Raw genomic sequence first — 26,580 nt, 5'->3', positions numbered from 1 at the left:
GATCGTCCGCGCAGCTGATTGCAGCATTTGCCCGTGGGTGTCAGCTGTAATAAACAGCTGGAGGTAACTATGTCCTAGAGCGGAAAGCGGTTAAAGGAAAATTCCACCATTCTTAAATAGTTTTTTTTTAGGTCAGGGAGCTGGGGGGTGGGGGGGGGGGGGGGGACGAAAAATAAAATTTTCTGCCACTTTTTTGCAGTATTTTTCGTGAAGCATAAATAACATAAATCGCTGCATTTAAACTTTTTATTAATTTTCCTATCGATGATCACTTATTGAGCTTTTTTGGGAAGCGAAAAAACAAAAAAAATTATTTTGGCTCAATTTTTTTTTTAGCTTTTTTTTATGTTGTTTTAGGTCCCTTTAGGGGTCTTAAACATGTGATACTATTATTGCTCTGATACAATACTTCTATACTGCACTGCATTATCGCTTACCATAGCGATCACAGGTCATGGCAAAACATTAACTGACATACAGTTACCATGGTAACCCATCAGCCTATGTGACTGCATGGCAGAGAGCCAATGAAGTCACAGAGGGAGTGCCTTCCCCTTTGTAAATCCTTTACATGTTGTGCTCAACATTGACCGCAGCATGTAATGGATTAACAGTGGGGATTTTTATTGCACTTTTTACTTGGAGACAAAGTGACAAAAATTGCATTTCTGGCAGTTTTTTTTTCCTGGAGTAAATAATTGTGGAGTAAATAATGTGTTCCTTTGATAGATCGGACTTTTACGGATGCAGCTATCCCAAATATGCATTTTATATTATAAATATGGCACCATTTTTTTTAACTTATTATAATTCTGAAAAGTATTTTTTTTAATTATTAAAACTTTATGGTTCTTATTTTTTACTTTTTTTTTAGTCCCCAGAGGGGACAACAACTTGCAATGCTTAGAATGCTCCTGCAGTATGATGTAATGCCATAGCATTACATCATACTATGATCGGGCAGGCATTCTATAAAGCCACCCCACGACATGGCTTTATAGGCATTCTGCCAAGACAGCCCTGGGGCATTTCAGAAGGCCCCGACCACAATGACACCCGCACGGCTCCCTGCAATCTCATCGAGGGGGAACCCGTATAGGACCCCTGAACATCGTTCGGGGGAATTAAATGCCGCTGTCAGAATTACAAGTGTTAAAAGCTCATATCAGCCACGTGGAACGGTTGCCAACAGGTGTCGGCTGTAAGAAACACTCAGCGCCCGCGTTGTACGGAGGAAGATCGCCCTGCGATCTCCCTTTATACAAACCCCAGCGCTGCAGGACGTAGATGTGCGTCCAATAGCATTAAGGGATTAATCTAAAACGGTTTTCTTTTGGTCATAAAATCTATACAGTTTTTCAGAAAGCTAAAGCATCCTGGGCACTATTCATCAATAGGGAATAGAGGACAATAATCTTTTACAGCATGATCATACACATTATAGAGTTAAGCAAATTACATAAGCATGACAGAAAACAAAAAGATGTAGATGTACAGGGTCAGTTGTTAATCAGTAACCAGCTGAAAAAAAAAAACAAAAAAAAAAAACTTTTGGACATACAACATGTTGTGACCTAGACAGCCAAAAGCTAGTGTAAGCATAGATAAGTATTCCTAGAAGCTAGACCAACTGAAATCTGAGCCAAAACCATGGTCAAACATGCAGTGGGAGAATAGCTGTCGGGCTACCAACTAAATTTAAAGTTGGGTTCACACAGGGCGGATTTGTCGAGGAAATTCAGTCCAGAATTTTGCCGTGGCAAATCCGCCTGCGGCCACTAATCCTGGTATTGGCTAGCCAAGTGGACGAGATTTATCAAAAATCTTGTCCAAAAGGGACGGCAAAGCCAGCGCGGATTCCTCGGCTGCAGCATGTCAATTTTTGTTTTCCGTTGCGGTCGCGTTCTCTTTTCTGCAACGGAAAAGCATGCAGCCAAGCTGCTCCAAAACCCGTGGCTAAGTGCCGCAGGTTTTGAAGCAGCGCTTTTTTGGCGGAAAGCTCGCATTTTTTCACTGCAGCCAAACCGCGAGATTTCCAGCGAGTGAGGTGCCAAGGAGAAATGTCTGATCCCAAGAGCCTCCAGCCATGCTCTCAATTAAAACCTATTTTACATTTTTATTCCAACTTGGAGACTAGAAGACGAGCAGTATCAATTTAAAACTGACAGGCAACTTTTACTAGGTCTTGCCTCTCTGATCCCTGCCGTTTCAGTGGGAGCATGACTGTCTGAGACAAACTACCACAATGAATGTACGAGCATAAGCAATCACAATTACCACCCAATAGCGCATTCATTTAATGGAAGCAGTTAAAAGCAAAGGATATTCGGATTAAATGCCTTCCTGTGAGATCACGAGAGACTTTCTCACAGAAGCCTTCGGCTTCCACAAAGGTTGCCATCTGGAACTCACAGGATAGATTTTATCCTTGGCAACAAATAAAACAGTTCCAGCAGTCATCATACTTGCGTGAACTTAATTCTTGTGGATTCAGCCTAATGCTAGAACACTTTAAATAGATTAGGTATTAAGAATGTTGATAAATGTATTTCTCTAAAGAACACATACCTCCATATTCTAAAAAGTTGTGAGCCGCCTGCACAGCCGACAAAAAAATTCACAGCGAAGAGAGACCAGTTTTTAGGGATAATCACAAGGGAATAACGTGACCATATAAGTCCTGGCAAGTGAAGAAAGAAAAAGTTTATTACTGTGTAACTGGAGTATACTTGATCCATGCATAAAGAATTTAATAATACTGATAAAGTTAAACTTAGGCCTCCTTCCCACGAGCGTGACGGGCTCCGCCGCGTAATATTACGCAGTGAAGCCCGTCACGGCGCCCCCCAGAGACCCCATACTTACCAGCGGAAGATAGCGTGAAGACGCTTCCCCGCCCACCGCCGTCGCGTCATGTGACACGCCCACCGCGTCACATGACGCGACCGGCCGTGTCACGTGACGCGCCGGCCGCGTCATATGACGCGCGGCGGTAGGCGGGGAAGCGTTTTTTCACGCTATCTTCCGCTGGTTGCAGCGGGAGATAGCGTGAACGGACGGCTTCCATTGACTGCAATGGAAGCCGTCAGCGCGTACACCCGCAGCAAATAGAACATGCTGCGGGTGAGGACGGGAGATTTCACGGTGCGTAATTCCGCGGTGGAATTACGCATCGTGTGCATTGTGCTATTAGGTTCAATAGAACCTAATAGCAGGGTGCAACGCAGCGGATTTTTGCCGCGGATTTACGCGGCGTAAATCCGTTCGTGGGAAGGAGGCCTTAAGAGATTACATCTACTTTTGCCAGTCTTCCTATTAGTACTTAGGGGGGTAGACAAGAAACCAAGATGGATGAGAAAACAGATGCTACCACTAGTAAACAGTTTTAAGCTGGATTCACACCAAGTTATTGCTGCCATACTTATGTGCCCATAGTACAGAAGAGTGCCCTGACCCCCAACTCTTCAATTCATATGATGATCCAAATTCAGATCAGAAGACCTTCCATCAGGCAGAGACACTTGTCTGTGTTATGATAAATGGGGCTGAAACCGACCTTGTAGGTAAGTGAGCAAAAAACTCAATTCATCTGAAAAGGAGGGCCATGTTACAGGGGAAGCAAGCGGGGGCGGGAGGGGGGGGGGGTACACTGGAATCCGACAAAATACAGTTGGTACATTTTTTAATATTGATCTAATAAAACATTGGCCAATGAAAACATTGATTGTAGAATTTGCAATAATCTTAGGCCCAAGAGGGGCAAGTCAGTTTAGTGTAGGATCCCATCTGAAGAGCTCACACAATCTGATCAAGATGTGTGCTAAGAATCCCAGGTTTCTATCTACAGTAAATATACAAGTAATGCAATTCCCAATCTATATATTGTGTGGTTCCATACTTCTGGCAGATCATAGAAGGTACGCTCTTCTCTCTCTGCCGCGTGGGCACAGTCATTTGATGTGAGCCCTCCACATGACTACTCCTTGCCTCTTAGTTTCCTCTGTCTTAGATATGCCTTACTTGATGCATTGCTTTCTTCTGATGGCCATAATATAGAACAGCCCTGGAATGGAGAACCTGCTCAGAGGTAACAGCAGTTACATTATAGTTTTTCCTTTGCTACATTTTGACACCATGTTTTCGCAAGAAGAATATTGGACAATCTTTGTTCCATTTAACTGAAAAAATACCATGAAATATAATAGAGCAATTTACCAGTTGCCGTAAGAACTCCAGACTGAGCCGGGCTTAATTTATCTGCTGGTCTGGTCATATCTGCTAATCCAGCAATCACCAAACCCTGCAGTTTATAAAAAAGACATATAAGCATTTAGGAAATTGCAGGGTTAAAATGTTGAAATAAAGTTCTGAGTAGTACAAACAACGAGGCTGCAACAGATCTCAGTACCATCCAGAGGAGCAGCATGATGGACATCATCAAATGCAAACAAACAATTAGAGTGACAAGGCTCCACGGAAAAATTCAGCACAGCGATTACTGCAATTTGCCAACGTGGTAAACTGCAGCAGTTTAGGGCACTTTCACAACAGTGCGTTCCATTTTCCAGCTTCATTTGGGGAGCCCCCATGGCTGAACGGCTCCATCTTAGAACAGAACCAAAAGAGCGCCAGACGGACCCCATTGTCTATAATGGAGTCTGCTCAATTTCCGCTCAGCTGCCTCGCTTTACTTTCCAGTATTTTGTGCCAGATATGTGACAGGACCTCCGACCGAAAACCAGCCATATCAATGCCAGTGTTAAAGACCAGTGCTTTGGTCCCAAAGGACCATACATTTAGTAACATAGTATGTAAGATCAAGAAATGACATATCCATCCAGTTCAGCCTATTATGCCCCAATATTGATCCAGAGGAAGGAAAAAAAACTGTGGTAGAAGCCAATTTTTACCATTTAAGGGAAATAAAATCCTCCCAGACTCCGGTCTGGCAATCGGAATAATCAGTGATATAACATTTAATATTGTATCGCTCAAGAAAGGCATCCAGAACCCTCTTATACTCTTATATTGAGTTTGCCATCACCGTGTCCACAGGAGAGTTCCATAGTCTTACTGCTCTTATAGTAAGGAACCCCTTCTATGTCATGTCGAAACCTTCTTTCCTCTAGATGTAGAGAGCGCCCCCTTGTCACAATCCTGGGTATAAACAGATGATGGGAGAGATCTCTGTACAGACCACTGATATATTTATAAATAGTTATTAGAGCGCCCCCTGATATATTACACTCACTGATATACCCGACTTAAATACATACATAGTTATTAGGTCACCCCTCAACAGTCTTTTTTCTAAACAAAATAATCCCAATTATAATCCCATAACTGGGTATTTGTAGTCTGCCCATTCCATTTATTACTTTAGTTGCCCGCCTATGAACCCGCTCAAGCTCTGATATGTTCTTCTTGAGTCCCAATGCCCAAAACTGTCCACAATATTCCATGTGTGGTGTAAAGAGGAAGCACAATGATCTCGTTATGTGCCGCTAGACTTTTTCTGATGCACCCCAGGATCCTACTTGCCGCCGCCGCAGCAGCAGCAGCAGCTCTCCTCTCTCACTCTCACTCTAAATCACTCTAAATCAGATATACATACAATGGCAATGACCCAGACAGGCACTACTCAAGGATCTACTCACTGTTAGTGAGAACCCCGCTCTATCTTATTGGGTTAGTCTAGATGTAGTGAACTGCTAGTGGACACTGGGCAGAGCATACCCAAGGGTCTGGGGTAGGGTTGGGACAGCAACACAAAAATATAGATAGTCGATAGTATCAAGAATCGCTGAACGAACTATCAATTATTGTAAAACTACCGATATTTCAATATATCGATTTTAAAATGCTGTATAAAAATAAAACAGGTCCAGGGTTAAAAAGGCAACACAAGCAACAAAAAAATTATAGTTTTCTTTTAAAACATTAAACTGTTGAATTTATTATTAACTTCTAACTATTAACCCCTTAACAACCAGCCCATAGTGTTTTTACGTCCTCCCGAAGTGGGCTTTATTCTCTGAGGACGTAAAAACACGTGTCCTGCAGAGAATAAAGCCCCTCGGGCTCTGGACGTGACAGCTCCATGCGGTCGGTGTCCGCAGGTAGCCGACAGCATGGAGCTGTCATCCCTGGCTGCACGGACCCCCCCCCCCCCCCCCCCGGCATTGAGGCAATGGATAGCGCCGATCGCAAAAAACTGAATAAAAGTGCAAAAAAAGTTACATATTCAGCTGCCCTGATGGATCGGATCCATCGGAGCAGCTGAAATTACTCACCGAGGTCCGCCGCACTGCTCCCCACTCTCCCGATGCTCCGGGCCCCGTAGCCGTCCTTCTGCGCATGCGCGCCAGGCGGCATTACGTCAGCCGCATGCGCAGAAGGCCCGGCGGCGCGGGAAATTTAAAATCTCCTGGCTCCTGTAGGTAGCTGGGAGGCAGGAGATGTCAGCGGTCCCCGTTACCGCGATCGCCGTTATCCAATGGATAACGGCGATCGCGGAAAAGTTTAAAAAAAAGTTTTTAAAAAGTAAATGTTTCAGCTGCCCTCATGGATCGGATCCATGAGGGCAGCTGAAAATACTCACCTCCACGATGTCCCCTGCGATCTGAAGCCGCCACGGGCTTCTGTGCATGCGCGCCAAGGGGAAAATGGCAGCGCATGCGCAGAAGCGCCGCGAAGTTTAAATATCCCGTCAAAGTTGTAGATGTCAAAGTTGTAGTTTCATCTCCCCTCATGGATCCGATCCATGATGGGAGATGAAAATGCTCCCCTAAGGTCCCCAAAAGCCCCCCCAAAACACAGGGCATTACCCTCTACTGCGCATGCGCCGAACAAAATGGCGGCGCATGCGCAGTATAGCCTAAGGCTAAATATGTCTTAGGCATAGTAACTTGCAGGGACCAAAGTGATTGGTCCCTGCTGACATGGGTGGCTGTGATAAACCTATCACAGCCATCCATGTCATTTGTTTAATAAATATGGCACACGATCAGTCTGGCGTATCTCTCCTCTGTCAATCAGAGTGATTTGTGACAGGAGAGAGATAACTGAGAAAAATCGTGTGCCATATAGCGAGTTAAAAAAAAGGAGAAAAAAAAAACGTTATTACCCGCCTTCACCTTCCCTTATACACCAATTACCCTATTTTATTCGTGTCCGCTTTTTTGGGGGCTATTTTTTTTTTTACCCCCATTAAAAAAATTTTTTAATAAAATGGAGCGTAGGCGCTACACCGCCGAGCAAGCGTACGCGCTGCTCTTTGCGTCAAGCTCCGGTAGCGATGCTACCAGCGAGTCGGAGGAGGTTTTTTTTGAGAGTGACGACTCTGCCTCCAGCGCTATGGAGGTAGAGGAAGTCGTTGGGGCAGCGGGGCCAAGTTATGCGGCGCCCACCACTGTGTGGAGTGCCGCAAGTTTGTTTGCACCCCGCATCCCAGAATTTTTAGCGGCTCCAGGCGTTAATCTGGACGTCGCAAATTTCACCCTGTATAATTTTTTATATTTATTTATTACCGACTATGTGCTGCAGTTAATTGTCGAGCAGACAAATACATACGCTGGACAATACGTGACCGCGCACCCAACGTCGGTTTATTCAGTGATGTGGACCGCCATAGATGTCCCTGAGCTAAAAAAATTTTTGAGACTTATTTTACTAATGGGACTCGTAAAAAAGTCATCCATATGGTCCTATTGGTCCACGAGCGCCATTCACGCAACGCCCGTATTTGCTTCCATAATGCCCCGACGCAGATATGAAAACATTCTGCGTTTTTTTTCATTTTGCAAATAATGCCCAAATCCCCCCCGAGAAGTGACCCGGCGTATGACAGACTGGGCAAATTAAGGCCCCCTATTTCGCTATTAAGGGAGGCCTTTAAAAACATTTATACCCCTCAAAAAAATCTGGCGGTGGATGAATCGCTGAATCGCTTCAAAGGCCGTTTATTTTTCCGACAGTTTATTCCCTCAAAGCGCACAAGATATGGCGTCAAGCTGTATAAAATCTGTGAGAGCGCCACAGGTTATACTTGCGACTTTTTTATTTAGGAGGGCACGGATCGCCAATTAAATCCCCCCAACTGCCCAGAAGACATTGGCGTCAACGGGAAAATTGTGTGGGAGCTCATGGGCCCTTTTTTAAATAAGGGATACCATATTTATACCGACAACTACTATACGAGCGTCCCCCTTTTTAAAGCGTTACACGCCGCAGGTACAGGGGCCTGCGGAACTATCCGCAAAAATAGGGTAGGATTCCCACAACCCCTTGTTTCCAGGCGTATAGACAAAGGCGCGTCTTACGCACTGGCCTATGACCCCTTTGCTGGCAGTTAAATGGCGTGACAGAAAGGACGTCTTTATGCTGTCCACTGTGCACGCAGACACCTCCGTTACAGTTAGGAAGAGGGGGGCTGCAGCGGAGAAAATTAAACCGGTCTGCGCCACAGATTATAATAAATTCATGGGGGGCGTCGATCTGTCAGACCAACCTCTACAGCCCTACCTTGTGAAACGTAAACCGCGAGCTTGGTACAAGAAGGTAGCCATCTACCTTATACAGATGGCTACATATAACACTCACGTAATTTTTAAATCGTCTGGGGGCACACTGAGCTTCCTCCAGTTTCAGGAGGCGCTCGTAGAAAATCTTTTATTTGGGACCACCGCACCACAAGACACATTGCAATCAGAGGAGGTGCGGAGGCTAATGGAGCACCATTTTATGAATCCCATCCCCCAGACTGCGAGCAAAAAATACCCCCCAAAAAAGTGCCGCGTCTGCACTAAGCAAGGGAGGAGGAGAGATACGCGTTTTTATTGTCCCACGTGCCCATCCCACCCTGGCCTTTGTAATTACCCCTGCTTTGAAATTTACCATACAGTTTTACATTATTAATTTTATTTCACATATAAAAAACGCCAAAAGGGGGTGTGGGTGTTCTTTTAAGGGAATCAGTTTTACTTTTATTAGTCCGTCTCCCCAGTTTTTCCTGCTTGAAACAAACAAAAAAAAACGGTCCTAAAAGTGTCAAATTTGGTGAAAAAAATGAAATCACATTTATATTTCACTCGCATTATAATTATTTTAAAAAATAAAAATGTAGCGTCAGAATGCCCAGTACACCCCTAGATAAATTAGCTAAGGGGTCTTGATGTCAAAATTGGGTCACTTGTGAGGGGCATTTTATTATCTCTACTAGTGTGCAATGGGGCCTGTAAATTATTCAGTTGTACACTAAAATCAAACGGGTGCTCCATACACTATAGGCCTAGCCATGCGCCCTCTAAGAAGATTGGGGCTACAATGGGTATGTTTCTGAGCAAAGGACAAACAGGGGTATCCATTTTGGGGTGCAAGTCTTTATTCATATATGTGCTGTACAAAAAACAAAACAAAAAACGCTTTTAAAATGACAGAATTACCAAAAGAATGAAAATCGTATTTCTTTTCTGCTGCTTGGCTTAGATTCATTCAAAAACCGTGAAGTCAAAAAAGACATTGTACCCCTAGATAAATTCGTTAAGGGGTCTAGTTTTCAAAATGGGGTCACTTTGGGGGGTTCTCCATTGTTTTGGTCACTCAAGGGCTCTACAAGTGGGCAATGGGGACTAAATCTCCTTCAAGCAAAATTTCTGTTCCAAAAGTCACCGGTTGCTCTTTTTATTTTGGGCCCCATTGTGCATACAGGCGTAAGATTTGGGTCACAATGGGTATGTTTCTGAGCACGGGACAAACAGGGGTATCCATTCTGGGGTGCAAGTCTTTATTCATATATGTGCTGTACAAAAAAAAAAACGCTTTTAAAATGACAGAATTACCAAAAAAATGAAAATCGTAATTTTTTCCTTCTGCTTGGCTTAGATTCATTCAAAAACCGTGAAGTCAAAAAAGACATCGTACCCCTAGATAAATTCGTTAAGGGGTCTAGTTTTCAAAATGGGGTCACTTGTGGGCGTTCTCCATCGTTTTGGTCACTCAATGGCTCTACAAGTGTACAATAGGGCCTAAATCTCATTCAAGCAAAATTTCTGTTCCAAAAGTCACCGGTTGCTCTTTTCATTTTGGGCCCCATTGTGCATACAGACGTAATACTAGGGCCACAATGGGTATGTTTCTGAGCACGGGACAAACAGGGGTATCCATTCTGGGGTGCAAATCCTCATTTTCATGTGTACTATAGAAAAAAGTCCTGTCTTTAAAATGACATATTTGCAAAAATATGAAATTTTAGTTTTTCTCTTCTAAATTGCATTGACTCCTGAAAAAAAAACGTGGGGTTAAAATACTCATGGCACCCCTCAGTGAATACACTAAGGGGTGTAGTTTTTAAAATGGGGTCACTTGTGGGGGTATCTATCATTTTGACTCCTATGAGCCTTTCCAATCTTGGCTTGGTGTAGGAAAACAAAGTGTTCCTCAAAATGCTGAAAAGTAATGTTAAATTTGTACGTCTCCTAAATGGTAAAAAAAAAAAAAAACGAAAGTTTTTCCAATGTGCGCCCAAAATAAAGTAAACGGATCGAAATATATATCTTACAAAAATTTCTATATTATGTTTGCACATTTTTGAGATATTGCAGTTGGAAATGTGAAAAAAATGACGATTTTTTCAAAATTTTCCCAATTTTGGCGCTTTTAATAAATAAATACAAATTCTATCGGTCTATTTTTTCCGCCTAAATAAAGTACAACATGTGGTGAAAAAACAATGTCAGAATCGCTTGGATATGCAAAACCTTTCTGGTGTTTTTCCATGTTAAAGTGACACATCAGATTTGCAAAATTTGGCCTGGTCATTAAGGCGCAAACAGGCTTGGTCACTAAGGGGTTAATAACATCATGAAAATATATTAAAGTTACAAATTAAACATATAATTAAAATTAGGTATATGAAAAGTAGTTTTTTTATTATTGGCTCTAATAATCGTTATCTAATGAGCCAAGAAATATTAATTTGCTCGCATGCTCTCCCTTCAAAATTCACAAGAGCGGAAGTACAGAAAGATGATTGGAGGTAAACACACTGAAACAAGGTCCTGCCAGCTACAAGGAAGCCAGAAGATGGACGTTGGACCTGTGAGCATGGGCTGTGTGTGTGTTTGTGGGGCTGCGTGCCCGTCCTTTTTTTCAAGTTGCCGCTGAGGGACCAACGGTCTCCATGGCAACTTGTAAACAATGCAGGGCCTGGTAACGCGAATAGAGTGCCCTGAACACAATTGTAATTGCGTCAGATGGGTCTCCTATCTTTTCTATGGGCACTGGGTTCACGTTAGACGCTGAACGCACGACATGTCGCGTCTCCTTTTCTGGACGCGACCTTCGTGCGTTTAGCACAGCTCTCCATCTGCATATGGAAATGATTTCATTTAGAAAGCATTGCCCACAGCCATCGCGTTAGACGCAAGCGTTCAGAGCCTGCGTCTAACGCGATGAACAAAGGCATGTCAAAAAGGGCCTAAGACCCCACTTTTTCTGAGAGTTGTTTTGCCTGGAGCAAACCTTATTGGTGACTCACACTTTCCAAAAGTTTCTAGAACTTGTTTATAAGTTCATTAGTGCCTAGAGCGAAACTACATCCTGAACCAACACAAAGGAAAGGGCAGAATCTAAAGAAAGAAACTATGGTCACTAGACCACAAGACACAAAAAAAAAAAAAAAAAAAAAAAAAAAAAAAGAGCTGGGGTCAAGTATTTCTGTTTGAATGCTCTGCATGAGCGCCGATGACCTTAGCGGTGATGTCAGCGTTTGTGAAGTGGTTTAACAGACTGTCAGCCCGTGTAAAAGAGCCTTAAAGGGATTCTGTCAGTAAAATAAAAAAAATGTATACTCACCTGCATCCTGCAGAGTGTAAAAAGAAAAGAGTGGGGGAAAAAAAGCTAACTCACCTAATCCTGCTGTTGTTCTTCCCTCCGTTGTGAGGGGTCATCTTCTAGCATCTTCTAGCAGCTTCTGCGCACGCATGCGCACTCCCGCTGTCCTGGCCGCATCTAATCTCTGCCGTCCACGGAGAGTTGACGGCGATTGCGCATGCGCATCAGGAAGGGGACACGTGCACTTGCCGTCGACTCTACAAGGAACCAGATGCACATGCAGCCAGGCCAATCAGTGAATGACGCATACTTGCTGCCCGGCATGGTCAGAGCAGGGGCGGAAGCTGGAAGTTTGACAGCTTTTGCCCTGCGATCGGACAGCTGCCGGAGGAAAAGAAGAGGAGCAGCAGCCTCCCGGTGACCGGCCCCGTAAAGCACAGGTGAGTAGGTTTTTTTTTTTTTTTCTGACAGAACCCCTTTAACTGCAGCATTCTTAGGCCTCATGTCCACTTGCACGCACAGATTCCACTGCAGAATCCTGACATTTTTCTTACCTCTCAAGATGCTGCAAGGCTCTCCTCTGAAGGCCGGATCTTCTGTCTTCCGGCCAGCGGATCTGCTGTGCACAGCCTTCTCATTATTTTTTTTCGTTAAACTCTCCCGCGTATCTGTGCCACAGCACAAAAACAGCTGCGGCTGTGCCTTGGATATGGACAGCTTCCATAGGCTTCAATGGAAGCCGCGGGGGCCTTCCATACGAGAGACCCGCAGGAAAATGGAGCATGTTGTGATTTCTTCCCGTGCGTACTACACGCACGCCAGAAAGAAATTCCATCTGCATGCTTTTAGCTGCCCTACGGATGCTAATGCATCCCAATGGGCAGCAAGACATGCGGATTTTATGAATAAAATCTGCATGTGGACATTGGGCCTTAGGAGCAGCATCCATAGGAACCCCATTTACAGGGAAAAACATACCCCTAGTCTGCCAAGACCCCACAGTTCTGACATGCTGGGGGTCTCTAGCAGTCACGTGATCACCGGGTGCAGTTTCCTGTATTCTTTACATAGCACATAAACGCTTCTGTCTTCTCCTCCGGGTCCTCTGCTGTGTCTGACAGCTAAGAACCCAACCTACTCCTGCTTGATCCCGTGCCATTTATTAATGGTCAGGAATAGAGCCCAGGACCAAGTACCATATATTTGCAACATGTGGGATTTATTTGGCCTGTGACCCATTAAGGACCATGTGCACATGCCCTTTTAAGCATCGGATTTCTTACATAAAATTCAACAAATCAAACTCAACTAATCATTGCGTGGCCATTAAACAGCATGCTGACACGTGTCCCCAGAGTTTAAAACTAGCTATGATAACTTGTGATGTTCCACTACGGTCAAACTGTGGGATAATCAGTATTGTGCTGATCAGACCCAGAAAGTATCATCCAGATGGGTGTACAATGCACTGCAGTACTAATGGAAGGAAAAAAAAAAAAAAAACATTAACCTACCCTCCTTGGATTCTGAATCAACAAGGAATGCTACGTTTAAAGGGGTTGTCCCGCGGCAGCAAGTGAGTCTATACACTTCTGTATGGCCATAATAATGCACTTTGTAATGTACATTGTGCATTAATTATGAGCCATACAGAAGTTATAAAAAGTTTTTCACTTACCTGCTCCGTTGCTGGCGTCCTCGTCTCCATGGTTGCCGTCTAATTTTCGCCGTCTAAAATGGTCGAATGGCCAAATTAGACGCGCTTGCGCAGTCCGGGTCTTCTTATCTTCTCAATGGGGCTCCGTGTAGCTCCGTGTAGCTCCGCCCCGTCACGTGCCGATTCCAGCCAATCAGGAGGCTGGAATCGGCAATGAACCGCACAGAAGAGCTGCGGTCCACGGAGGGAGAAGATACCAGCGGCCATCTTCAACCGCTAAGTATAGAAGTCACCGGAGCGCGGGGATTCAGGTAAGCGCTGTGCTGTTCTTTTTTTCAGTCCCTGCATCGGGGTTGTCTCGCGCCGAACGGGGGGGGGGGGGTTGAAAAAAAAAAAAAACCCGTTTCGGCGCGGGACAACCACTTTAATGCCAGGCTCACACCAGCATAATTGTGCATCACATGTACAATATACGCGGTGAATGACGGCAATTGATCCACTCACACTTGTGTATATTGATTGCGTATAAGTGCATAAGAAAAAGAATGCGTGTATTTTACAGTGTTCTCTATGGGTGCGTATGAAACCGCTGTACCAACACAATACATTGCATGTGTCCGGCGTTTAATACGCATGTTGCTAGTAAACAAAATAAGGAAAGAGGAAGAAAAATAAAAAATTAGAAACCAGGAAGCTGCTGCAGGACGGCATACGTGAGATACGCAGGCAAGAGCAGGCATACATCATCACAATCAGGGTGATTGCAGCTCCATGCACCGGTAAACGCAGAACTGTACTGTATGCTCATGTGAGCTTGGCCTGTTAGGCCAAGAGTCACACAATGACGGCCATGCAGATCCACCACAAAAGCTGAATTTTCTACAAACCTCATATGCGGTCATACTTCTGGTCCGTGTATACATTACGGGCCCTGATTATTGGGTAAGAAGGTTTACCTGAACGTTGCCTGTCCGGACGGGTAAATGGACAAAAGATTAGCCTACGAATGAATGTGTAAACGCAGAAATATATGGGCGACCAATGATAGCACTATATGACTGTGCAAACAATTATTCGGCCTTTAATAGAGTGTGAATAGGCCATGTAAAGGCCCGCTGGTCTAGAACCGATCTTGCTGATCAGCGCTCGTCTACTATAAATCTCACAGTGCAAAATGACCCTTAAAATGGGCTCTACTAGAATTAACTTTTATCACCTATAGGATGTTTGATCCCCTCCTGTGTGCTCCCCTCGCAGCGAGGAGACGACTGAACAGAGAGATGGCTGTGCATGTGCAGTGCCACTCCATTCATTTTCAATGGGACTGACTGAGAACTGTACGAGCGCTTGGCCATGTCCATCAGCCCCATTAAATGGCGCAGCAGCCGTGCATGTGTAGCCATTGCTCCATTCAATCTGACATCACTGCAGGCTGGAGAAGCAGATGTGCACGAGAAGGGGAGGACATGGGTCCTGTGTTCTTGGGATCGGCAGGGGTCTCAGCGCTGAGACCAGTACTGAAGTACTGAGCTACCAAACCACTACACTGTCTCATGGCAGGTGTGGTCAGCGGCTGCTTCTGTCAGGCAGAGAGAGCGAACGACAGACCATTATATAATACTAACCACCTATATTTATATAGCGCATACATATTTTGCAGCAATTTACATCAATAGATATTATGGCTTCTCTCTCCAATGTTTAAAATAGTCTGCTTTAACGTTTTTGGAGTGTGGGAGAAAACCAGAGTCCCGAGAGAAGACCCAGTAAACACGGGGAGAACATACAAACTGTATGCAGATGTCTTTGGTCAGATTACATAAACCCTGTAATCCATTTTATTTTACCAGGATGCTCGAACTGATTACAACACAAATGTACACTTATTACAGGATCATTGTGTTCCCTGTACCAGTGAGTAACAACCACGACTAGCGAATGAGCCCACAATGACTTTCATGCTTGCATGAAATGAGTGAGACGTGAACAAATTATCGTTAATCACTTGTTGGCTGCGTTTACACTGAACAAATTAATCATCATCCAAATTCGAACAATCCATCGTTTTCTGTATCATTCAGTCAGTCTTCTACAACCACATATAAAAACTGAGAATAACATTACCCATTTCATTATTGGAGCCCAGAAGAAGACCGTCTTGGGGCCTAAAAACAAGAAAAAAAATCAGAGATTAATGACAGCAGTTTCTTACAAGTACACATGATAACACAGACTGTGTGTAGCCCATCCGTGTCCCATGCACAATCTGCATCCTATATCATCATATCAGGAGATCGTCTGACTGTTTCATTGTCTGCCATCCATAGACAGGGTGCGCCATTGTTACATCCCTGTGTTTGGCGGAACCATTTAAAGGTGCTTGGCTATAGGACCTTTGGTCTCACGGCCCTCATTACATGTACGGCCTCTGGCACGCCCTGCTGGGGGGGCCATCGCATACAACAGTCTGTCACCCCTAGTATTGGTACAAGAGACAGCTCACATATTATCAAGACATCCTGCAGCCACGCGTGTTCCTCTCATGGTGGCTTCCAAGAGGCAGCAGTATATTCCTCGGCCACACACACAAGGGGGTCACAGTAAGCCCCCACAACATTGTCACACTTCTATATCACCAATAGAACATGTATGGAACCATTTGGGACACCAACTTCCACAGACTACGAGTTTACACAATCTAGAGCAGGGGTTCCCAAACTTTTTCAGCCACGGAGCCCTTTTTGAAGCAAAAGTTTCTCATGGAGCCCAAAGGTGTGCTCAGCGGTGGGGTTAGAGGCATGGCTTATCATAACATATAATTTTTACCTTCATTGTTATAAAAAGGAACAGGGCCGTTTAAAAATAAAACTGAGTAACACTGGAGTGCTGGATGGGCTACTGATATTCATTATATTTAAATTAACATATTGCGGAATTAAATCCAGCACCACATGTCAATATCCGCACATGTTTTGTGAAGTTTTCCACAGCGCGTGGATGAAATTTTCAAAATCTGTAAATTCTGCAGCAAATCCACACCGTGTAGTAATGGTGACCCCCCTCCCCCCCAGTGTCCCCAGTAGCAATAGTGACCCCCCTCCCCTCCCAGTGTCCCCAGTAGCAATAGTGACCCCCCTCCCCCCCCAGTGTCCCCAGTAGCAATAGTGACCCCCCTCCCCCCCCAGTGTCCCCAGTAGCAATAATGACCCCCCCCCCCACCAGTGGCCCCCGTACTAATAATGACCCCCCCCCCACCAGTGGCCCCCGTACTAATAATGACCCCCCCCCCCCACCAGTGGCCCCCGTACTAATAATGACCCCCCCCCCCCACCAGTGGCCCCCGTACTAATAATGACCCCCCCCCCCCCACAGTGGCCCCCGTACTAATAATGACCCCCCCCCCACCAGTGGCCCCCGTACTAATAATGACCCCCCCCCCACCAGTGGCCCCCGTACTAATAATGACCCCCCCCCCCCCCCCACCAGTGGCCCCCGTACTAATAATGACCCCCCCCCCACCAGTGGCCCCCGTACTAATAATGACCCCCCCCCCACCAGTGGCCCCCGTACTAATAATGACCCCCCCCCCACCAGTGGCCCCCGTACTAATAATGACCCCCCCCCCCCACCAGTGGCCCCCGTACTAATAATGACCCCCCCCCCCACCAGTGGCCCCCGTACTAATAATGACCCCCCCCCACAGTGGCCCCCGTACTAATAATGACCCCCCCCCACAGTGGCCCCCGTACTAATAATGACCCCCCCCCCACCAGTGGCCCCCGTACTAATAATGACCCCCCCCCCCACCAGTGGCCCCCGTACTAATAATGACCCCCCCCCCACACCAGTGGCCCCCGTACTAATAATGACCCCCCCCCACAGTGGCCCCCGTACTAATAATGACCCCCCCCCACCAGTGGCCCCCGTACTAATAATGACCCCCCCCCCACCACCAGTGGCCCCCGTACTAATAATGACCCCCCCCCCCCCACCAGTGGCCCCCGTACTAATAATGACCCCCCCCCCCACCAGTGGCCCCCGTACTAATAATGACCCCCCCCCACCAGTGGCCCCCGTACTAATAATGACCCCCCCCCCACCAGTGGCCCCCGTACTAATAATGACCCCCCCCCACAGTGGCCCCCGTACTAATAATGACCCCCCCCCACAGTGGCCCCCGTACTAATAATGACCCCCCCCCACAGTGGCCCCCGTACTAATAATGACCCCCCCCCACAGTGGCCCCCGTACTAATAATGACCCCCCCCCACAGTGGCCCCCGTACTAATAATAACCCCCCCCCACAGTGGCCCCCGTACTAATAATAACCCCCCCCCCACAGTGGCCCCCGTACTAATAATGACCCCCCCCCCACAGTGGCCCCCGTACTAATAATGACCCCCCCCCCCACAGTGGCTCCCGTACTAATAATGACCCCCCCCCCACAGTGGCTCCCGTACTAATAATGACCCCCCCCCCACAGTGGCTCCCGTACTAATAATGACCACCCCCCCACAGTGGCTCCAGTACTAATAATGACCACCCCCCCACAGTGGCTCCAGTACTAATAATGACCCCCCCCCCCCCGACAGTGGCCCCAGTACTAATAATGACCCCCCCCCCACAGTGGCCCCAGTACTAATAATGACCCCCCCCCCCACAGTGGCCCCCGTACTAATAATGACCCCCCCCCCCACAGTGGCCCCCGTACTAATAATGACCCCCCCCCCCCACCAGTGGCCCCCGTACTAATAATGACCCCCCCCCCCACCAGTGGCCCCCGTACTAATAATGACCCCCCCCACCAGTGGCCCCCGTACTAATAATGACCCCCCCCCACCAGTGGCCCCCGTACTAATAATGACCCCCCCCCACCAGTGGCCGCCGTACTAATAATGACCCCCCCCCACCAGTGGCCCCCGTACTAATAATGACCCCCCCCCCCACCAGTGGCCCCCGTACTAATAATGACCCCCACCAGTGGCCCCCGTACTAATAATGACCCCCCCCCACCAGTGGCCCCCGTACTAATAATGACCCCCCCCCCACCAGTGGCCCCCGTACAAATAATGACCCCCCCCCCCCCACCAGTGGCCCCCGTACTAATAATGACCCCCCCCACCAGTGGCCCCCGTACTAATAATGACCCCCCCCACCAGTGGCCCCCGTACTAATAATGACCCCCCCCACCAGTGGCCCCCGTACTAATAATGACCCCCCCCCCCACCAGTGGCCCCCGTACTAATTATGCCCCCCACAGTGGCCCCCATACTAATAATGCCCCCCCCACAGTGGCCCCCGTACTAATAATGCCCCCCCGCCACAGTACTAATAATGCCCCCCCGCCACAGTGGCCCCCGTACTAATAATGCCGCCCCCCATAGTGGCCCCCGTACTAATAATGCCGCCCCCCACAGTGGCCCCCGTACTAATAATGCCGCCCCCCACAGTGGGCCCCGTACTAATAATGCCGCCCCCCACAGTGGCCCCCGTACTAATAATGCCGCCCCCCACAGTGGGCCCCGTACTAATAATGCCGCCCCCCACAGTGGGCCCCGTACTAATAATGCCGCCCCCCACAGTGGCCCCCGTACTAATAATGGCACCCCCTACAGTGGCCCCAGTAGTAATAATGACCACACACACACAGTGGCCATAGTAGTATTAACCCCCTCAGTAATATTAACCCCACAGCGGCCAGAGTAATATTAACCCCCACTGTAGCCACAGTAATATAACCCACTCAGTAGCTCCAATAATATTAGCCCCCCCAACCCATATATTTACCTTCTCCTTGCAGTCAGCGCTGCTCTTCCTTTGCTTAGCGCTGATCACCAGTACTCACTGACAGAAGTGTAGGCGCCAAGAACGCTTCCTCCCCAAGTCCTCTCCTGTGGAACTGAGGAGGAGAGGAGTCAGGGGAGGAGGATCCTGGGTGCAGACTGACGTCAGAGGATCAGCGTCGCAGTGCAATTACCAGCCGGGAAGCTGCGGCACCCCGCCGATAATCAGTACAGTGGTGAGCAGTCATCGGTTGATCACCACAGAGACCCTTAGTCGGAGCAAGTTTGGGCACCGCTCATCTAGAGGCTCAATACTGGAGAGATATGCTGCATACCGTATGAAACCTGTATGCCTCCACGCCTGCTAGTATCACATCTTGTATCCAAGCTAGAGGCAGTAAAACAAAGTGCAAGAAGCTCCATGCCCATAGGCGGTACAACAGGGTACTAGAGCCTCCATGCCCGCCCATATCACATCTGGTATCCAAGCCAGAGACGGTACAACAGGGTACTAGAGCCTCCATGCCTGCCCGTATCACATCTTGTATACAAGCTAAAGATGGTACAACAGCGTACTAGAGTCTCCATGCCTGCCCATATAACATCTTGTATCCAAGCTAGAGGCAGTACAATAGGGTTCTAGAGCCTATCTTGTATCCTTCTTCCAGGGAACGAATGTTACTGACACTGCATATATATATACACTTCTACAGGAGGGATGATACCAACAAGGAGTGAGTGTATGTATGTATAATATATATTTTCATTCCTTCTGGGGAGGGGGGGGGGGGGGGTTACACACACATATATATTATCTATCTATATATATAAAATTGAATGTATGTCTGTCTGTCTGTTTGTCCTTTATGCGCTACTACACCATTCATTCGATCGCCATGAAACTTTGGGAAGTTGTTGACTACACTCCTGGGAAGATTATAGGCATAGTACATTTATGCTACGATAAATGGCGCGCGTGCGAGCGTCGTCGACAGTTACGCCCCCCCACGTAGATCGTTCGATTTCCATCATTGCCACTAATTCTCTCACTTCCCGATATTGTAGAAACATGAAATTTGCCACGAGCATTGATTATGTCATAAATAGGAAAAATTAATGGGTCCCAACTCGATTATTCAATTTTAAGCGCCAAAGAATTAGCGTCCAAATTTTACGTACGGAATCTAATTTTCTCGCTTCCCAATGTCATAGAAACTTGAAATTTGGCACAAGCATTGATTATGTCATAAATAGGAAAATTTAATGGGTCCCAGCTCGATTATTCAATTCTAAGCGCCAAAGAATTAGCGTCCAAATTTTACGTACGGAATCTAATTTTCTCACCTCCCAATGTCATAGAAACTTGAAATTTGGCACGAGCATTGATTATGTTATAAATAGGAAAAGTTAATAGGTCCCAATTCGATTATTCAATTCTAAGCGCAAAATAATTAGCGTCCAAATTTTACGTACGGAATCTAATTCTCTCACTTCCTGATGTCATCTATATATATAAAAAGGAATGCATGTCTGTCTGTCCTTTTTGCGCTACTACACCATTCATCTAATCGCCATGAAACTTTGGGAAGTTGTTGAGTACACTCCTGGTAAGATTACTGGCATAGTACATCTATCCTACGATAGGTGGCGCGTGCGAGCATCGTCGACAGTTATGCCCCCCCAGACAAAGATCGTTTGATTTCCATTTCAAGCACAAAAGCAAAAGGCATTACGAGCAACGGGATGAGTGTTCAACTACAAAATGATGCATCCGCCGAACGTTTCGCAAGACAATTGCTGGATATTGAGAATGCTGAGGTAAAATGAAAGCTGTGCTGTGATTGGTTGCAATTTCTTATACTGCTGAGGTAAAATGAAAGCTGTGCTCTGATTGGTTGCTATTTCTTATACTGCTGAGGTAACATGAAAGCTGTGCTGTGATTGGTTGCTATATATTATACCACTGAGGTAACATGAAAGCTGTGCTGTGATTGGTTGCTATATATTATACTGCTGAGGTAACATGAAAGCTGCTGTGCTGTGATTGGTTGTTATATACAGTATTATACCGCTGAGGTAACTTGAAAGCTGCTATCTAGATATATAAAAACAAATGTATGTATGTCTGTCTTCGCAGCAACGCGCGACGGGTACGCTAGTCTATATATATAAAATTGAATGTATGTCTGTCTGCGTGCGTGCGTGCGTGTTTGTCCTTTATGCGCAACTACACCATTCATCCGATCGCCATGAAACTTTGGGAAGTTGTTGAGTACACTCCTGGGAAGATTATAGGCATAGTACAAATATCCTACGATAAATGGCGCGCGAGCGTCGTCGAAAGTTACGCCCCCCCCCCACGTAGATCGAATAAGTAAGCCACCTGCTATTGTGATGTCATCACTGATGTCATCAACATCGGACGCCCTTGAACATGCCCCAACATGTTCTATAAAGCTGCATTGTGATGTCATTAAGGCTCTATTATGACACGTACAGCTTGGAACCACTAGAGCACGCCAGCCAATTACCATTGGAGTTGGAAGTGGGTAAACAAGTACTAGGATATCTTCCTAAGAAGCCACAGCAGCCGGATAAATTGTATGTTCCACCCAACGGCTATTTTATTCAGCCCGCAAGGGGGAAGCAGCGGCCTACAAAATCTAATTCTCTCATTTCCTGATGTCATAGATAGATAGATAGATAGATAGATAGATAGATAGATAGATAGATAGATAGATAGATAGATAGATAGATAGATAGATAGATAGATAGATAGACTGTATGCAATAACCCTGATAGATAGATAGATAGATAGATAGATAGATAGATAGATAGATAGATAGATAGATAGATAGACTGTATGCAATGACACGTACAGCTTGAAACCATAAATACTAGAGCACGCCAGCCATTTACAGTCAGTCTCCATTGAAGTTGGAAGTGGGCAAACATGTACTAGGCCAGTGATGGCGAACCTTTTAGGGACCGAGTGCCCAAACTACAACCCAAAACCCACTTATGTATCGCAAAGTGCCAACACGTCAGGGGGCGGGGCTTATCACAACGTATGATTTTACCCCCGTCGTTCTAAAAAGGACAAGGCTGTTTCAGAATAGACCGGGTGCAGATTCTGACTGCTTTTTGGACGCGGAAATACTGCAGAATGTGCTCAGCGGAGATTTCTGTGGAAAATTCTGCAGCATTTCCGCATCTAAAAAGCAGTCAAAATCTGCACCCGGTCTATTCTGAAAGAGCCCTGCCCATTTCTGCCACATGTACACATACCCCAGCGGTAATAGTGACACCTTCACCCCAGCGATAATAGTGACATCCCACAGCAGTAATAATAGTGACACTCCCCCCATTAGTAATAAGAGTGACATACCCCAGCGGTAAACCTCAGTGGTCGCTGCTGCCGTCATCTAGATATATAAAAACGTAGTATGTATGTATGTCTGTCTTCGCAGCAACGCGCGAACATGCCCCAACATGTTCTCATAAGCTGCATTGTGATGTCATTAAGGCTCTATTATGACACGTACAGCTTGGAACCACTAGAGCACGCCAGCCAATTACCATTGGAGTTGGAAGTGGGTAAACAAGTACTAGGATATCTTCCTAAGAAGCCACAGCAGCCGGATAAATTGTATGTTCCACCCAACGGCTATTTTATTCAGCCCGCAAGGGGGAAGCAGCGGCCTACAAAATCTCATTCAGGTAGGTAGGTTCAGTTCTTGGAGGTTGGGGAATGCTTATGGGCAAGGCCTTATGTCTCATCCCAACTCGATTATTCAATTCTAAGCGCAAAAGAATTAGCGTCCAAATTTTATGTACGGAATTTAATTCTCTCATTTCCCAATGTCATAGAAACTTGAAATTTGGCTCGAGCATTGATTATGTCATAAATAGGAAAAGTTAATGGGTCCCAACTCGATTATTCAATTCAAAGCGCCAAAGAATTAGCGTTCAAATTTTACGTACGGAATCTAATTCTCTCATTTCCTGATGTCATAGATAGATAGATAGATAGATAGATAGATAGATAGATAGATAGATAGATAGATAGATAGATAGATAGATAGATAGATAGATAGACAGACTGTATGCAATGACACGTACAGCTTGGAACCATAAATACTAGAGCACGCCAGCCATTTACAGTCAGTCTCCATTGGAGTTGGAAGTGGGCAAACATGTACTAGGCTATCTTCCCAAGAAGCCAAAGCAGCCGGATAAATTGGATGTTCCACACAACGGCTATTTTATTCAGCCTGCAAGGGGGAAGCAGCGGCCTACAAAACCTCAGTGGTCGCTGCTGCCGTCATCTAGATATATAAAAACGAATGTATGTATGTCTGTCTTCGCAGCAACGCGCGACGGGTACGCTAGTATATATATAAAATTGAATGTATGCGTGTGTGTGTGTGTCTGTGTGTTTGTCCTTTATGCGCTACTACACCATTCATCCGATCGCCATGAAACTTTGGGAAGTTGTTGAGTACACTCCTGGGAAGATTATAGGCATAGTACATTTTTGCTACGATAAATGGCGCGCGTGCGAGCGTCGTCGACAGTTACGCCCCCCCCCCCCCCCTACGTAGATCGTTTGATTTCCATCGTTGCCACTAATTCTCTCACTTCCTGATATCGCAGAAACAGGAAATTTGGCCCGAGCATTGATTATGTCATAAATAGGAAAAGCTAATGGGTCCCAACTGGATTATTCAATTCTAAGCGCCAAAGAATTAGCGTCCAAATTTTACGTACGGAATCTAATTTTCTCACATAGAAACTTAAAATTTGGCATGGGCATTGAATATGCCATAAATAGGAAAAGCTAATGGGTCCCAACTTGATTATTCAATTCTATGCGCAAAAGAATTAGCGTCCAAATTTTACATACGGAATCTAATTCTCTCTCTTCCTGATATATATAGATGAATGTATGTCTGTCTGTCCTTTTTGCGCTACTACACCATTCTTCCGATCGCCATGAAACTTTGGGAAGTTGCTGAGTACACTCCTGGGAAGATTATAGGCATAGTACAACTATCCTACGATAGGTGGCCCACGTGCGAGCATCGTCGACAGTTATGCCCCCCAGACAAAGATCATTTGATTTCCATCTCAAGCACGAAAGCAAAAGGCATTACGAGAAACGGGATGCGTGTTCAACCACAAAATGATGCATCCGCCGAACGTATCGCAAGACAATTGCTGGATATTGAGAATGCTGAGGTAAAATGAAAGCTGTGCTGTGATTGGTTGCTACTTCTGATACTGCTGAGGCAATATGAAATCTGTGCTGTGATTGGTTGCTATTTCTTATACTGCTGAGGTAACATGAAAGCTGTGCTGTGATTGGTGGCTACTTCTTATACTACTGAGGTTGCATGAAAGCTGTGCTGCGATTCGTTGTTATATATTATACCACTGAGGTAACATGAAAGCTGCGCTGTGATTGGTTGCTATTTTTTATATTGCTGAGGCAGAATAAAAGTTGCGCTGTGATTGGTTGTTATTTCTCTTACTGCTGAGGTAACATAAAAGCTGTGCTGTGATTGGTTGTTATATATTATACCACTGAGGTAACATGAAAGCTGCGCTGTGATTGGTTGTTATCTAGATATATAAAAACGAATGAATGTATGTCTGTCTGTCTGTCTGTCTTCGCAGCAACGCGCGACGGGTAAGCTAGTATATATATACTAGCTTACCCGTCGCTGCGAAGACAGACATACATACATTCGTTTTTATATATCTAGATAACAACCAATCACAGCGCAGCTTTCAAGTTACCGCAGCCGTATAATATATAACAACCAATCACAGCACAGCTTTCAAGTTACCGCAGCCGTATAATATATAACAACCAATCACAGCACAGCAGCTTTCATGCTGCCTCAGCAGTATAATATATAGCAACCAATCACAGCACAGCTTTCATGTTACCTCAGCAGTATAAGAAATAGCAACCAATCACAGCACAGCTTTCATGTTACCTCAGCAGTATAAGAAATAGCAACCAATCACAGCACAGCTTTCAGGTTACCTCAGCAGTATAAGAAATAGCAACCAATCACAGCACAGCTTTCAGGTTACCTCAGCAGTATAAGAAATAGCAACCAATCACAGCACAGCTTTCATGTTACCTCAGCAGTATAAGAAATAGCAACCAATCACAGCACAGCTTTCATGTTACCTCAGCAGTATAAGAAATAGCAACCAATCACAGCACAGCTTTCATGTTACCTCAGCAGTATAAGAAATAGCAACCAATCACAGCACAGCTTTTATTTTACCTCAGCATTCTCAATATCCAGCAACGTTCGGCGGATGCATCATATTGTAGTTAAACACGCATCTCGTTGCTCGTAATGCCTTTTGCTTTCGTGCTTGAGATGGAAATCAAACGATCTTTGTCTGGGGGGCATAACTGTCGACGATGCTCGCACGCGCGGCACCTATCGTAGGATAGATGTACTATGCCAGTAATCTTCCCAGGAGTGTACTCAACAACTTCCCAAAGTTTCATGGCGATTAGATGAATGGTGTAGTAGCGCAAAAAGGACAGACAGACAGACATACAATCATTTATATATATCAGAAAGTGAGAGAATTAGATTCCGTACGTAAAATTTGGACGCTAATTCTTTTGCGCATAGAATTGAATAATCAAGTTGGGACCCATTAGCTTTTCCTATTTATGACATAATCAATGCTCATGCCAAATTTCAAGTTTCTATGACATTGGGAAGTGAGAAAATTAAATTCCGTACGTAAAATGTGGACGCTAATTCTTTGGCAAAAGAATTAGCGTCCAAATTTTACGTGCGGAATGTAATTTTCTCACTTTCCGGTGTCACAGAAACAGAAAATTTGGCACGAGCATTGATTATGTCATAAATAGGAAAACCTAATAGGTCCCAACTCGATTGTTCAATTCTGTGCGCAAAGGAATTAGCGTCCAAATTTTATGTACGGAATGTACTTTTTTCACTTTCCGGTGTCATAGAAACGTGAAATTTGGCACGAACATTGAATATGTCATAAATAGGAAAAGCTAATGGGTCCCACCTCAATTGTTCAATTCTAAGCACAAAATAATTAGCGTCCAAATTTTACGTATGGAATCTAATTCTCTCACTTCCTGATGTCATTTTATAAAAAGGAAACATCGCATGGTTACCTCCACATGGTCTTTCCTGGGTAAAGCAGAGAACTATGCAAAAATGGGGAACATATGTTTTTCCGGTATCTCTAAAGTAACCACGACTTCATAAGATTTCCATGTGACCACCAGAT

At 45.5% G+C, this 26,580-nt stretch overlaps 1 protein-coding gene across 2 annotated transcripts in view; it reads right to left on the bottom strand.

Moving 5' to 3' along the window:
- The window catches only part of MPC2 (mitochondrial pyruvate carrier 2), a 43,008-nt gene that overhangs the window by 14,894 nt on the left and 1,534 nt on the right, over positions 1–26,580 (bottom strand). For both annotated transcript variants that reach the window (XM_066600331.1, XM_066600330.1), the window contains exons 2-4: positions 15,614–15,654; positions 4,216–4,300; positions 2,569–2,680 (exon numbers count right to left, since the gene is read on the bottom strand). In XM_066600331.1, the coding sequence (XP_066456428.1) occupies positions 2,569–2,680; positions 4,216–4,300; positions 15,614–15,654 (238 nt within the window). The remainder of the gene's footprint in view (positions 1–2,568; positions 2,681–4,215; positions 4,301–15,613; positions 15,655–26,580) is intronic.

Source organism: Eleutherodactylus coqui, chromosome 4 (assembly GCF_035609145.1).
Source record: "Eleutherodactylus coqui strain aEleCoq1 chromosome 4, aEleCoq1.hap1, whole genome shotgun sequence".
NCBI lineage: Eukaryota > Metazoa > Chordata > Amphibia > Anura > Eleutherodactylidae > Eleutherodactylus > Eleutherodactylus coqui.
The sequence above is the reverse complement of the archived record's forward strand: the minus strand, read 5'-3'. Positions and strand labels throughout refer to the sequence as shown.